Source organism: Sinocyclocheilus anshuiensis, unplaced genomic scaffold (genome assembly GCF_001515605.1).
Source record: "Sinocyclocheilus anshuiensis isolate Anshui unplaced genomic scaffold, SAMN03320099.WGS_v1.1 scaffold112, whole genome shotgun sequence".
Classification (NCBI taxonomy): domain Eukaryota; kingdom Metazoa; phylum Chordata; class Actinopteri; order Cypriniformes; family Cyprinidae; genus Sinocyclocheilus; species Sinocyclocheilus anshuiensis.
In genome coordinates this window covers 935,846-952,646 of record NW_015557175.1, presented here as the reverse complement: position 1 = coordinate 952,646, position 16,801 = coordinate 935,846, and the positions used below count along the sequence as shown (strand labels likewise).

General features: G+C 34.9%; 1 protein-coding gene across 1 annotated transcript in view; it reads right to left on the bottom strand.

The window, feature by feature from the left end:
* Positions 1–16,801, bottom strand: part of LOC107678451 (BDNF/NT-3 growth factors receptor-like) — a 58,026-nt gene that overhangs the window by 35,688 nt on the left and 5,537 nt on the right. Inside the window, exons 6-12 of the mRNA XM_016473723.1 lie at positions 15,629–15,765; positions 13,700–13,832; positions 12,496–12,795; positions 12,366–12,392; positions 12,066–12,077; positions 11,941–11,978; positions 8,026–8,125 (exon numbers count right to left, since the gene is read on the bottom strand). Coding sequence (XP_016329209.1) covers positions 8,026–8,125; positions 11,941–11,978; positions 12,066–12,077; positions 12,366–12,392; positions 12,496–12,795; positions 13,700–13,832; positions 15,629–15,765 — 747 coding nt within the window. The remainder of the gene's footprint in view (positions 1–8,025; positions 8,126–11,940; positions 11,979–12,065; positions 12,078–12,365; positions 12,393–12,495; positions 12,796–13,699; positions 13,833–15,628; positions 15,766–16,801) is intronic.

The window sequence follows — 16,801 nt, the reverse complement described above, 5'->3', positions numbered from 1 at the left end:
TCTACCTCAGCCATTTGCTTCCGGACTGCCATGTGCTATGTTTGGATCACTGGTACAGTACATTTGGATTACCCTAATACTGTGAAAAACACTTACAGTGTGATGCTTGACTTGGGACAGGAAAAAAAACCAAAACATTGGAAACATGTGCGGCCAACCCAGTGCCATACTTATTCATTGTACTGCTACCTCCACTGTTTACAAGAAGCATACCCTAAATCAGATTGTTTTTGCTTTGTTTCAAAATGTTTGTAATACATGTTAAAACTGCACTAAAAACAAAAAAAAATACATTACCTTTAACTTTCACTACCTTAAATTTATGTGTAATTGTATGTGTGTGTGATGAATGGAACATTGTTGTCAGTAATTTGTAATGGATATTTGAAGCACTTAAGTTAGTGGAGTAACACTTACTTGGTTTTTTTAAGGCAATCGGTTTGCATGCTTTTAGCAAGTAAATCAGATTGCTGTTTAAGTAAATACAACTTAGAAATTCCAAGTTGCAGGAAATGTTACATGAGTTGGCTCAACTTAAATAAAAGAGTTGTTTGAAATACGCACATAGTATATTGTACTTATTATATTTAGTTGTTGAAAATAGTGATTCTGAGTTACCAGAACTTGCGTGTAAGTTTACAACACTAAATAAACCTTTGTTATTACAAATTATTATTCTTATTTCACTTTACTTGGTTTTTTCAAGGCAATCGGTTTGCATGCTTTTTTTAAGTAAGCCCAACTAATTAGATTTTACAGTGCTCATGCAGTCTATTTTTGTCCGCACACTTTTACCTTTTACCTGCACAAACCAGCACAAACGAAGCACAAACAAACGAGACTATTTGGGGTGAATTTGTTGGGGGGTTTGCCGACATTTTGCGTTGGGTGGGGGGCCAACTTCACGGAGGTCCCTCGGGCCATCCAAGATCAGTTTGTTTGTTCATTGTTACAGATTTGTAGAAATGTGGCACTTGCTCACCAATGGATGTGAATGGGTGCCATCAGAATGAGAGTCCAAACAGCTGATAAAAACATCACAATAATCCACACCACTCCAGTCTTCATCAGAACAGATTTGGAGAAATTTAGCATTACATCACTTTCTCACCAGTGGATCCTCTGCAGTGAATGGGTGCCGTCAGAATGAGACTCCAAACAGCTGATAAAAACATCACAATAATCCACAAGTAATCTACACTACTCCAGTCCATCAGTTAACATCATTTTGGGGTGGACTATTCCTTTAAGAATAGTTTCCAATTTCCTGCCTCAAATGAAATGACCAACCTGAGTGTCAGCTGATAGTATTTTAGTGATAGTGTTTATACTAACAGGCCAACAAATATGCACAATCAAAAAAATATATTAAAAGTGTTTCGTCTTGCATTTTATACACAACTCCGAAAGGTAGAAGACGACACTGTGTCCCGTACATATCAGTGTTTTGTTAAAATGAGCACACTGTCTCTTTTCGCACATATATGGGTGTTTGTGTTTTCAGTGCATGCGAATCTTTATGGTTCAGCTGTCATTTTGCTATCTAGTCATTAAATGTGTGAACAGGGTGAAAAAAGGCCCATCTGGCATGATTCATTTATGAGCGACTCCATTTGGGTGCGACCTGTGCCTCTGTCTTAAAGCATCGAAGGGTTCAATTGCCCACTGACACAGATTCTAGCAGCTTACAAACCCACTCACTTATTCCACTCAGCAAAAGCACGAGACCAGGTCACATAGAGAACCATTCTTCTGCAACAACCAATAAGAATCTGCCCTGTCTAAAACGAGCTATCGTATGATTGGCTAGATGGCTTGGCAGGCTGCAGGTGGGGTCGGCCTCAGATTCTTGGTCCAGTTCAGTCTGGTGTGACCAGAGTCACTCTTATCTCGCCACAACCTCGACGGGAACATTGTGAAATAAAACAAAACCTAAAAAGAAGCCAAAACACAACAAAACATAAAAAAACACAACATAACATTAACATAATGAAACCAACAAATAAAACAGAACTACACAATACAACAGATGAAAAGAAACAAGAAAATATATAAAACATTGACAACTGAAATATCTATAATAAACGAATGAATAAAAAGAGAAAAGAAAACGTTTAAAAAAGATCATTTCAAACTGTTTCAGACTTTTTGGAATGCGTCATAATAATAATCAAACTACAAGAATGTTATTAGCATACAGAGGTTAAAGGCAGAAGCAGTGTGGCAAACATACGAATGAGGGATATAGTTATTAGTCCTAGTGCTTTAGTATGAAAGAACGAAGTCATGAGCCAAAACACTTACAACCAAGCACTAACAACACCGGAAGCGGTTAATATGCAAAATTAATGACACTTTTCCTCAATTTTTCTTACAATTTCACCAAATTCCAGCCTACATTTCTCAGCATAGCACAAAACAGCTACCAACCTTAACAAGAGCTATAATGCAACAGGCAGTGTTAATTTAGCATTATTATTATTATTAGTGTTTATTATTTTGAACTAGATTTTATTTTGAACTATTTATTTCTTTTGTTTAAGTTTTAGTAAGTTTGCATGCTTGTCTTTTTTTTATTAGTTTTTATGATTTTATTTCTTTATTTCTGTTGTTTTATATTTCTATTTAGCTTTATTTTTAATTCAGTTTTAATTTGAGTCATTTTAGTACTTCAGCAAAAGGAGCCTTATTGTAAAGTGTTACCATTTTAGTTAACAAAACTTGGAAATACAGTTGATTGGGGTATATAATCTTAAAACTGTGTGTTGGGGAGGAGCACATGAATATTAGGTCACATAACATTTATGACCTTTAAGTGGCTACTAGCTAGAGTACGCTTACCATGTTGGAACAGGCATAATTGTCCCTGGAGGGAGCTATAATGGTTAAAATTTGATGGAGCAAACACTCAACGTTAATAACAAAATGCTCTATGTGCAGAAACCCTAACACACTGATCTGGACTGAAAGGTACATCTTTTCCTAGCCAGCTTTCATATTTTACCTTATGTACCAACTTCCTAAAAAACAATTATATGCTTTATTGATATATTTTGGGTTGTACTACACCAATGATCTCTAACCAGAGAGAAGACAGCATAGAATCTCTCAGTAATTAAGACATCCTGAAGCAAACAAGAGTTAACAGAATAAATCTGGCCTAATATGAAGCTCAGACTGGCATAGTCACATTCATAGTGTTGTATTTTCACCTTGTTATCTACCTGTATTTACTGATACAAATATATAACTGTAATTTTTTTAGGCACATACATTAATGTGTGATGTGCATGTTACGTAAGTGAATGTGTGTGTGTTTGTGTGTGTAGCTCATGGTGATTCATGCTCTGTGAGAATGATTCATGTTGGAACAGAGTAACTATGACGCTTGTAACTATGGCAACAGTGCATGTGGTGGGAAGGCAGGTCCGCCCCCAAGCTCTTAACACACACACACACACACACACACACATGCTTGAAGAGCCGATGCACTCTGAATGGCAGACGGAAGTTGATGAGCCCTTTAACCCTTTCCTGACAAACACACCACTATAGCAAAGTAATCACGTTCAAACAGATTTTATAGGAAATGTATGAAAAAGAATGAAAAAATGGCATATCTTTATATTACATTGCCCATTTTACACATGCAATTAACAGTAATTATTAAAATCAGTAATTACAAGCAGACCCACAAAAGTAACTGTAGTTATATGTTGTAATAGCTTAGTAATTACCATGTAATAACATAGTAATATGACGAGAATGTTTTCATCACGTAGCATGTAGAAGAATAATTACAAGCAAATTAAATACATGTTTGTGGCATAATGCTGATCACTCAAAAATAATTACTCGTCTCTTGTTTTCTTAAAAATAATAAATGTCTATGTTATGGTGAGGCACTTTGACTTCAGTGTTGTTATTGTTAACCATTTTTATTTATTTATTTATTTATAAAACAAAATATAAATATTAGATGAAAAAGTTCAACGAACAATGGCAATTAACTGAAATAAGCTCAAGTATTAAAAGTAAAACTACAACTGAAGTTAAACGCAAATATAAAAAATTATACTAATGAAAATGGCAAAAGCACACAAAAAAAAGATTATGCTAAAATCAAAATGAAAGCTAAAAATATAAAAACAAAAGGAAATTCAAAATATTAAATCATATATTTAATATATTAAATAGAGTATATATGTCATTTTGTAAATTGGATAGAACTTTACAAATTAATTTTACAAATTACATCCATATTGTTTACATGCTGTCTACTGTTGAAACTTTAACATTTTAACATCGATAAATTGGCAGCATTCACTTTCATTGTAAATGTCTCATTATAACCGAGACTCTTTTCTCACACAAAAAAAGTGTAAAATAATTTTTTGTGTCAATCATCACTTGGTCAGTTTATATCAGCAGGTGTACATCTCTGTCTCTTCCAAAGTCTGCCAATGACATTTTTTTTTTATGGAACTTGGGTCAATGTTTGTGTACAATAAGTGTTTTGTTAAACAATTGTGTACATCTCATTTATCATCATTAAATTGTGTTATTGTGTTATCCACCTTGCTCTCTAGACATCCCATAATGGTTAAAGCACGTGAATGCACTTGAATATTGAATGTTCTCAGAAACACTGTAATGTGACCTTGACCTGCCGGCTGGATTTTTACTGTGGTACTGCGCTCAATAAATCCAACATCCACTGCAGTCATGCATCATATAGATCAGTGACACTGGTTGTGATTTAATGCCTGTTTAAAATAACGTGAGCAAAACATGAGTTGAAACCTAATATTATATTTGTTTTACAGTTGGTGCATTAGTGCTAGATTAGTGAAAAAGTATTTTGTGTTTGTTAAAGGAATGTTCTGCATTCAGAAGAAGGTAAGCTCTGTCTGCAGCATCTCTGGCATGTTGTCGATTATCACAAAGTCATTTTGAATCATCCTTCAGTTTGTAAAGGCAAGAAAAAATTGCTTTTACAGTAATACTCTAACAATGGAAGTCTATAGGGCAAGTGTATCATATGCTTTAAAAGCAGAAATATGCAGCTGTTTTTTTTTATGAATTCTTCTGTATAAAAATGCATTAGTTTAGCTGTAAATTCATATTTTAGTGGTGTACATGCCAACACAATCTAATGGCACTATTTTACGTTTTGGTAAATTGGTGCCTAATTCGTATGAATTAGTATGATCTCATTTGTATGTTTTCATACAATCTGCTTATGCCCCAGTAACAGTTATGTTTAGAGGTGGACTTTCATCTTTATTTATTATTATTATTATTATTATTTTCTACAAATTTTACATTTTCATTCAATTCACATAGTACAAATTTACATGAAACCACCACCTTGTAAAATAGCTACGTTTTCCCGTGAGATTGGATTGGATTCGCTGTTCTAAATTCATTTTGGTAACGCTTTACAATAAAGTCCCATTAGTTAACATTATGCATTCTTGATTTGAGGTGAGGTCAAAGTATTCAGATGTTGCTTTGAAGGAACCGTCAGGAACATTCCCATAAAAAGCTTCACGTCTGATGGTGGAGAGAGGAGATAGTGAGATAGTGGTTGAGGTGCATCTTTAGTTTGTTAACCAAAGGCCACGAGTCCAGGACTGATGATACTTCTGACCTTGACAAGCTTTATTGATTTTTTTTTATTCGTCCAAACCAGAGAAAACCGACACCTGGCCTCTGAATCATTGATAAGCAGAAGGTTGCTGACTCTCTCTCTCTCTCTGTCAGGCAGATGGAGCGCTGCATCTCTGCAGACAGCCACACTTCCTGAACCTGAGGGCTACAATTTCACCTCCTTCCATTCCCACTCCACTTCCTCTCCTCTCTCCATGGTGCAAGGTCTGCTTTTCTATACAGTGCAGTGAGATACGCCGTTTGTGTGTGTGTCTACAGTGGGCTCTAAAAGATTGGGAACACACTGGAAATCTGGGATCAAAAATCTAGAACATTCAAACTCTGATTTTTCTGATATAATTTGTGATGTAGAAAAATTCAAAACAGCATTGAAAGCACGATTAGAACCAAAACAATATAGGAATTTAGCACGGAACCTTCATATAGTAATCATGTATGTTGTCCTTGTGGACAACGAAGGAGGCACTTACGCACACACTCAAGACCACTGTGCGAAAATAAGCCCCTCAGGACGCCTAACTCGACACTTCCTCTCAGAGAAACCACAAAAACAATCACACGCTCTCACTCAAACCAACTGACTATCAAGCTGTCAGGAGCCAAGACAAACGCAAACACTCGCTCATGTGATCAAACTGAAAATCTGCTGCAGAGGTTAATTAGAATATTAAAGAGAATGTGCTGAGATTATCTGCTAAAGCAAGCAGCACTATTACTACTGCTCAGGGTTAGGGATTTGAACAAATCCCTAAAGATGTGGTCACATTTAATGATGTTCGGCGAAATCCCAGACTGTCCTCCTCCAAAAAAAACAACTCATATGTGGAAACAGCTTATTACGACCGATATTTACTTATAAATAACGAAAGTTTCGTGTTGTGTGTGTCGTCACGAAATGACGTGTGACTGTTGTTACCAATCAAAATGCAGGTTCCCTGAAATGCAATGTGTGGACTTTTTACACGGTCCCTTACCGACATTTTTCCTCTTTCCAATTTTCAAAATTGACATTTAGATTCATGCATTTGGCAGATGATTTGGAAAGCCATTTACAGTGCATTCAAGGTATACATTTCATCAGTATGTGTGTTCTGTGGGATCGCAACCCATGACCGTTGCGCTGCTGTAACACAATGCTTTACCAGTACAACTACACAAATCCTAATACAGATAAAGAGCACAATGTATTAATACGAACATTTCTGTGGCATGTCTTGCTGTCGGTAGCGGCAGTAATTTAGTAACCACTCCTATGGGTCGTATTTCAGGGAAGTGACAAATGACCTATACAGTTGTATGGGTTAGGGGACATGTTACAAAATACAATACATTCAACAGGAATCCATGCAATCTGGGAATTTCGTGTGGATTCGCTGTGTTGACCAACAGAAAGCTGCTTGGTTTGAAAGTAACTTTTTTGTGAGCTGTGCTACATCGCTACAATATTGACTATAGACAATGAAATTTCATGTGACTGCACCTAACGATTAGTATTAAACACTGGTGTGTATTACTTTTCAAGTGCAATTACTGAAAGCGATTCTAGTGCAATTACTGTGCAATTACTTTTAGCGAATAAACTTACAATTTCTGCCCAATGGACGATGAAATGGGTGAAAATAAATCTTATAGATTTCTATTAATGGAGGGACCCAAGCCATATCTAGTGACCAGAATATCACAGAGACTTGTAATTTTTTTGACTTGGGCCAGTAAGAAACACCCTAGCAACCACCCAAAACACCCTAGCAACCACATAGCATCATGAAATCGAAACCGCTCCAAGCACCTTATGCACCTTTGGCAACAACCCATAGCATTGTGACAACAACTACACTTTCATTATTCACTTTCATTATTTTCTTAATTAAGAAAATGTATATCTTCTACACAAACATACTAAATGAAACACAGTCAACTCCTCCATAACACAATTTCAATTTCAAAAGCTTCATTGTCTATCCCAAATGGGGTAGAAAATTGTCTTTAGACAATCCACATGTCTATTCCCTATCAGAAGTCATCTAGTCAAGATGCATGGCACAAACCATTAGCAGAGACAAACGAATGAAAGAAAACACTTTAGTAGTCATCTATAGTCAATAAGGATTATTCAACATTAGTGTGCACTTCAATAAACTCTCTGAGAAACACATGTTATAGTAGATTAGGTGTGCATTAGTAATTAGTAGAGCACATTAGAGTCGAAGCACAGCCTTCCTTTAGCATTCCTCTTTTTCAAGTTTCACAAAAGAAAACCCACTTATTCCGCCCAGAACAATGCGTCTTTCCAGAGCTACAGTCCGTAATGAAGCCTTGGCAGAGCCACGCACAGAGCTGAGAGGTGCTTACCTTTGATTCCAAACTTTGAGTTGCGTCCAAACTTCAGAATGACGAGCATCAGGATGAAGCCTGTGAATGTGACCGCCGCAATTCCCACAACCACGTACACCTACGAGCAGAACGAAGAGCCTTCAACCAGCATTCAAAGCTTCAAGCACGGTTGGGTAAAAAAAACATGCTCTCTGGGATTTTGACCATTTTCTCTTACACAAGTCATTTAGTTTAGAGTTTACTGTACTAAAACCTGATTGGCCATCTAGGGATCACAATGTATGGCATAGTAAAAAAAAAAAAAAGCAACTTATTTTCCAGTTTATCAAATGTTTTGAGTCTCAAATACTAAGAAATGTAATTTTCTACATAAAAACCCATTTAAGAATGACACAATTCCCGCAAATTGACCCAACTAGTCACTTTCTGAACAAAGAATTTCATACTGCTGAAATGTTGAGGGTTTGTGAGTTCCCAGAATGCATTGCAGTATGAATAAATTATGTGATAACTGTTATCCGCCGACGCCCCATGACACTTTACGCGATTTATGGGAGTAACTGTAAACAATCAGCAAAAGGTTTGCTCAATGAAAGCAACAATATGCATTTAAAAAAAAACTGTGTACAATGAGGTGACATTATTCTCATCACCCTTCAACCATCCAACATTAAAAGGACATTTATAAGTGTATACCAAACATACCAAGAAAAGCTCGATTGTATCTGCAGCAATAATACTGACATTATAAATATCATTGCAGTAACATATGTCTATATAACCTAACAATTCAATTTTAAACCATCTGTGTGAAACCAAACCTGGAAAGAGACGTGAGGATTTGGGGAGAAAAACAAGAGATGCATTCCAGTGAATTATTCATGGGATATATCGTGAAAGCAGACCACAAATGTGCAGTATTTGTCTTCTTTCATGTAGTTACAGGAGAGTACAAGGGGAAAAAATGAAAATAACCAGGAGGTAAAGATGCAGTGGAGTGAAAAGGGCTCTTCCTTTTTTTGTTATATCACATCACATTACATTATTCTCCTGACTTCTGAAAATTGAACATGAAATAAAATGTACAGCTCATGTACAGTCTTTTTGAGAATTTAAAACGCAGTATAGGCTCGTAGTAGGAAAAAGGTGGATTATTGACCTATCGGTAAGCCCCTTCCCTCGAATGCAGATGAGCCAATGGCAGTCGAGTATCAGTTGCACAGAGAGTGGAACTCGGACATCTTTAGGTTTCAGCACCATAGAGAACCATTGGAAGATCCGAAGCTCTCATCGGTTTAATGGTGTTTATGCTACAAAAATGGAAAAACGATATGCCTAGGGTACTTGTAACACTAATTCCAGTTATCCCGAGAGGATAGGCAATGTAATTTATTTTATTCCATTTCCTAAATCCAACCAAAACAGAGCAAACTGTCCCTAAGCATTCAACCCCAATCCCAATGAATACGAAAACGTTCATTTTCTGGTTGTCATACTCTCATTAAGTTATACTTTTCATCTGCTCAAGCAGAACGTTAATGTCTTGTGTTTCAGCAAGGTATCTCTGGCTAAAACCAGCTAACGTTAGCGTTAAAGTTAGCGAGTCAATGCTATTACAAACCTAAATAGCAAACTGTTTTCACATCATGTACAATGGAAGTCGAAAACACATAAACGAAGGTCTACATTTCAGTGCCTCTCCATATTAAACTGGTTAAATGTACATTAATTTAATCGTACTCTGCGGTACATGAACAGTGTTGATCCTGCATGTTGTCATCCGCGATCGTGATGACCGTAATATGAGACTTCTCGCGCTTGCATTGGGATCTGATCGCTTCGAGTTAACCACCATATTTATTTTCAAATCTTTTATATATCCCTCCATCGAATATTTAATTCCCACTTGAATGGTGCCCTTCTGTGTCCAAAATTGTGCAAAAACATCATGGGACAAGGCTTTCACACTGACAGCTGTCATTGTGAGACAGTGAGCAACTCCGTTTGTTTGTCCGAGGGAGCAATAGTAACTAAGGGGGGCGGGGCTTACCGATAGGTTAGGGCTGGGCGATATGGCCAAAAAAATTATCACTATAATTTTTTTCATATCAGCCGATATCGATAATTATCACGATAAATGTCAAATCTTATTTCTTTAGATTTTTGTTCCAAAGTGAAAGATGTAGAAACCAGACCATTAATTTGGGCTCATTATAATGATTTAGCAAATTAAATAGAAAAATTAATTTCTTAGTTCCTGCATGTTCTAATGAGTGATATTGTTTCAAATAAAGAAACCGGTTTAGGTTGCCTGATAATATTAATAATAATAATAATAATAATATCACTTTTTTGTCTCTTAGAAATGCACATTTAATAATAGCTTGAGTTAGGATGCGGAGGTAAATTTTTGTTCATTATCAAAATCAGTAACATCTGTAAAAAATGTAGAAATCTCCATTTTATATGGTTAAATGTATTCTTTCTGACCAAGTTTTTTTTTTTTTTAATTAAGCATTGGTCTCCCGTAGTAGCATACATTTAAATCATGATAAACACAGTTAAAACCACACATATAGAACCTCAATACCATGGTAAAAATATAACTATATGGTTTTTAGGTAGCCTATTTGTATGAAAAACAGTAGTCTAAAACACTTTGTATAAATGCACACATGCTATAGCTTAATCACAAATACCTACTATAATTATATACCATTACTCCTGTAATAAAATTCAATGTGAATATCACACATTTCTGCCACAATACCATGGTGCAGTGAGTGTTACTACAGTAAATCCATGGTAAATGATGGCGATGTGTAGATTGAAAAGCCTTCTGACTGTCTCGTTGCACACAATGTTTCTCCTGTTTGGCTCTAAACTAGTTTAAATCACAGAGTCATTTGTGTTCATCGCTGAATTCAAGCGCTTCACACTGGATCTCTCAGCGCTGTTTAGTGCTCACGTGACCGAGTAAACGCATCTGTTCTAGTGAGCTCGCGCCGCGCGGCAGTTTGAACTGTGATCCGAGCAGATAAACGGTTCGAGTGGCGCGATTCAAATGAGTCGCGCTGTTTCGTTCCACTTTTGGCGCATAAACATTATATCGAACTCTTCATATTGTTTTATCGAGGAAAATTATATCGCGATAATTATCGTTATCAAATTATCGCCCAGCCCTACGATAGGTCAATTGTTTTGCTGTTTGCTGACTTTATTTAAACTTCTTGTTTTGTAATTATTGTTAGTTATTTGTTGTGTTGTGTTGTTAAGAGCTCATCTTTCTACATTTGATGATTGTCACCATTATTGAGGTTTGTACGTTTGTGCGACTATATATATATATATATACATCGAAACAATAATTAACTAATTAAGCTACTAAATGAAAATTTACAGAACAACAGGTCTTTTGACGCTCTGACAAATTTATTGGCTATACTAGGCATTTTGTATTTTGTGAACGAACAAATTCAAACTTTGAAAGTTGAGAGAAATTAGATTTTTTTTTTACAATATAGGTTGTACTCATGCCCTGACACTGTGATGTAATGAAATATATTAAAAAGATTGTGAATTCTGATTTTATGAAACGCATTTGAAGCTGATGTAAAATGATGATAAACGTACACCAGTGAACGCACATCAACGTGGCTAGATGCTCCATTGCTTGTCAACCACAAACAGCTTAATGGACTTGAATCCAATTATTAATATTAATAAAAGTAACTATTTAAACACATCAGTGTCATTTATCATATTGCTGTCATTTTAAAAGGGGAATATGCTACTTGAGGGTGTGTGTAACAATGCCTGTTTAGGGGTTTTAGGTGTAAAATCATACTACATACAATCGTAACAGACATGTATTTTGTTTCTGACGCAGTAAAAACTCAACAGAAACTACACAAATAACTGAATTTCACTCACAGCGACCTTGTCCTCAGGCGGTCCAAGAGGAGTGTCATCTGTTTAAAAGAGAGGAAACACTAAGATACATGTGCTTTTAGACTACAGATCTATAATGTGCATGTTCATGTGTCTTTCGTTCATACCTGTAGTGGGATCTCACATGCAAGAAGACAAAAAGAATAAACTTTTTTTAATAACTTATTCTTGTAATAAAGACTTAATGCCATTATAATATTGCACGTATTACTTAATAAATGCCTAAACAGGGAAGGTTCCCCCCAAAATTAACATTTTGTCAACAATACCTCTGTAACTTCATTAAAACTTTTTGTGTGGCACACATGTCAAAATCGACAATTTTTGGTGAACTATGACTATGATAATCATTCATAATCATTCATATTATTCTGTAATTTGATTATGAAGACTTAAAAGAGACTCACCATAATACAGCGGATCAGTAACTGATTCTGATGGATAAACATGGAAAGGAAAACAAGCAAGGTAACTTTTCAGACACAGCCATATTTACTTTAATTATTTTGATTTGGTTGCATGCAGATTTCAGCTCACCGTTCCACGGCTCGTGCATGAAATGCGCGAATACTGTCTTGCGGTCCTCTCCGTATGTATTACTGACCAGCAGCGTGTATTTTCCATTGTTGATGTGTGTGGGACTGTCCAGGTGTAAGCAGCCGTGGTACTCGCCCTCTGAGTAATCGTGGACCATGGTGCGGATAAAGGGACCCTCCTCCACGGGTTTGCCGTTTAATAACCAGCTCAGTTTAGGCTCTGGGTTGCCCGACACGCTGAAGGGAATGCACCAGTGGTGGTCCGAGATCGCATCCATCAGCTTGCTGATTACAGGTGGAACTGGCATCCCAAATAAATGGCACAGATAAACACACAGCATTATTACAGATACAAACATAGATGTAACTTGAATGGTCTTATTGAAATGCATTACTGGCCGATTAAAGAAATTTCAGATATCTTTTCAAGAATTAAAGATATCTAAATTAAGGAACTTCTCATTGCTAATGAATAGATTTAAAGGAATGTCACAGAAAACAGGATTTTTGGCTCTTTTAAAGTAAAATAAATCTAATAAACCTAATAAACAACAACAATAAATTAGTTGTCATTAACTAATTTATGACTTTTTGGTTAATGAAACCTTAGATTCACGTGGACTTACATTACTGTTCAAAATAATTATTTTATTTAAAATAAATTAATATGCATTTAATTGATCAAAATTGATCAAAAGTGACAGTAAAGACATGTTATACAAAGTTTTCAATTTCAAATGAGTACTGTTCTTTTTATCCTTCTATTCATCAAAGAATCCTGAAAAAATGTATCATGGTTTCTACGAAAATATTAAACTGTTTTCTACATTGATAATAATCATGTTTCTCGAGCAGCAAATCAGCAAATTTAGACTGATTTCTGAAGGATCACGTGACACTGAAGACTGGAGTAATGATGCTGAAAATTCAGCTTTGCTTCACAGGAATAAATTACATTTTAAAATCTATTCAAATAGAAAACAGTTCTTTTAAATTGTAATAATATTTCACAATATTGCTGCTTATTATTGTATTTTTAATCAAATAAACGCAGCCATGGTGAACATAAGAGGCTTCTTTCAAAAACATTAAAACCTGGGTAGTATAAAAAAATCTAGGGTAGTATAAAATCTACAAATGTAATTTCCAGTATAAATGAGTACTTATGCCAGTCTTATGCAATAACATTTTTATTGGTAACTTACACAGTATGTCCAGATCCACAGAGGCCTCAGCCTCTCCCACCATGTTTTCAGACCTGCAGGCGATTTTGCATCCGTTGTCCAGGGAAGAGACATTCACGAGTCTGAGCTCTAACATCTGACCTGAGCGCTCGTGCTGCAGGTGTGAGTTACAGCAATGTCAATGTCATTTCTATTTAAAGTCTACATGCAATCCAACTCCTTCCTATTTACAGATCCTCATAGCCTTATTGTGCATTGTTGCATGTTATTCCAAAGAAAAAAGACAAGATTTTTGTCTTTAATCAAGATGTAATCACTTGCTACTCCTCTGAAATGACTTTCTTTTTCCATTGGCATCACTTAGGCGGACGACCATTTGGATAATGTTAACCAATAGCTATTCGGGCATTGTTGTTTTTGTGAATATCCTGTTACGCCACATTAAGAAAATGGTTTGCAGATGGCAATTTATATGAACTTTAAGGTATCTCTGCCCTGTTCCATAAATCAAAGCCTTAAAATCTGGTAAAATCAACAAATATTCCATATTAAATAATTACAAGCAATCATCTCAGTAAAACTCTAAAGCAAATGTCACATAATAAGAAAGGCATTAACAATGCATAACTTTCATAATGGATCTTAATAATATAATATACTCAGAAACCTTGTCAAAGGGCTCATTACATGTACAGCATGTTTACTCGCAAAAGACGTTTTTAAAATCTGGCAAGACATAGCAAACGCATTTCTGCTATATTTATTTGTTGTAGTGAAAATAAATAGTATGGCTACCCATACTCCCACAGTCTGAATGGAAGCTTCTTTCTGCCATGGGACAAACAAATAATAAAAAAAAGGTAATTGCAACTTTTTATCTCACAATTAAGACTTTTTCTCACAATTCTGAAATTTCTCAAAGTTTAAATCTCGTTTAAAATTCTTTTTTTTTTGTTCGCATCCGCCACAGAATAATAAAAAAAAAAAGATAGTAACAGCTTTTTTATCAAACAATTGTTAGTTTATATTTCACAATTCTGCCTTTTTTTCCCTCAGAATTGGGAGAAATTCTAAAAAGTTGGCATTGCAAGAAAAAAGGCAGAATTTAGAATAACAAGAACAAAAGTCTGAAATATGATATATAAACTCCCAATTCTGAAAAAAGGCAGAATTGCAAGATATAAACTCAGAATTCTGACTTTTTTCTCTGATTTCTGAGTTTACATCTTGCAATTCTGTTTTTTATTTCTTTTTTCTCTCACAATTCAGACTTTTTTCTTTGCAATTGCAAGTTTATATTGCACAAATCGGATTTTTCTCCTCAGAATTGCGAGTTCATACATTACAGTTCTGAGTTTATATCTCCCAATTCTGTTTTTTTTTCTCAGAATTGTGTTTCCTTAAAAGTTTCCTTTTTTAGTTATTTGTGACCCTGGAGCACAAAAGCAGTCTTAAGTCGCTGGGGTATATTTGTAACAATAGCCAAAAATACACTGTATGGGTCAAAATTATCGATTTTTTTCTTTTATGCCAAAAATCATTAGGATATTAAGTAAAGATTATGTTCCATGAAGATATTTTGTAAATTTCCTACTGTAAATATATCAAAACTTAATTTTTGATTAGTAACATGCATTGCTAAGGACTTCATTTGAACAACTTTAAAGGCGATTTTCTCAATATTTTGATTTTTTGCACCCTATTATATTCAAATAGTTGTATCTCGACCAATTATTGTCCTATCCTGACAAACCATACATCAATGGAAAGCCTATTTATTCAGACTGGTTTTGTGGTCCAGGGTCACATTTGTTTCTTTTTTTATCCAGTGGCAGAAACAAGCGTCTATAGTATGTCCTCTGTGGCATCCACAATGAAAAGAACCCGCAAGAGCCACTAACACTTACAACTGAATCAACTTCGTAAATTAGAGATGAAGGTTTGAATTACCTCGTACGTTGAATTTAATTTGCAGGTGGCCCAGTTCAGAGTCGGTGTGGGCATTCCTGAGGTGTTGCACACCAGCGTCACATTTAACCCTTTCTGCATGGTCACTTTAGTGGGTTTGAGAGTCACAGTGGGGAGAACTAGACAGAAAACACACCACAAACCATACAATCAACTATTAGACGAACATTCTTAATCCGAATCACTGTCTTGCTAGTTTTAGTAAAAAAACACATTTTCCTCATATAGTGTGACTTCCACACTCCATACTTTCCAGTTTTCATTCCTTTGTTTCAGTACTGACAGCTACTCAGTTGTTGTTGCATCACGCTTTCTATTACATCATTACTACAGCAAAAGATGTTATTGTCCGTACTGTCTGAACAAACAGATCTGATTACATCACTTGCAAAACGACAGTGTGAATAATCAAAAAGATCAGATTTGTGTGCAGTGTGAAGAAATCTATAGGAACGTATAAAGTTGTTTTAGAGAGATCAAGTGATTGTACGAATCCTGCCATTTAAAAACTTTTTAAAAAGTTAATTTAAAAAAAAACAAAACATTTTATGAACATAAATCAATTTTAACAAGAACAAACCAAATCCTTTTTGTGGTCTATATATATATATATATATATATTCAGAATTTATCTATATTATATTACATTATATTGTTTTGAACGACTTCGGAAAATTATTATTTTTAGTACCAGCCATTTTCAGAGTATATTTAAAGTGATACTGAGATATGTATTTGATATTTTAGCTCAGAAACCGAATCACTTAAAATAAATGTTAAAAAAAAGGAAATGAATTTTACATTTTTACATTTTACAAACCCTCAAAAAATCCTTTTTGTGATCTGCATATATTCAGAATCTATATCTATATTATATTTCATTATATTATATTGTTTTGAATTACTTATAGAAATCTCTCATTTTATTTTCAGACCTTTTCAGGGTATATTTAAAGTGATGATGACATTGACATTTGACCTTTTAGTTCAGAAATGTAATCACTTTTATAGAAATTTAATGAAGGTAAATTAATTTCAATATGAATACATTTGAATTTTTTGGACAACATTTTACAAATTGCATTTTTGCAATCTATATTCAGAATCATTATATTATATTATATTATATTATATTATATTATATCATATCATATC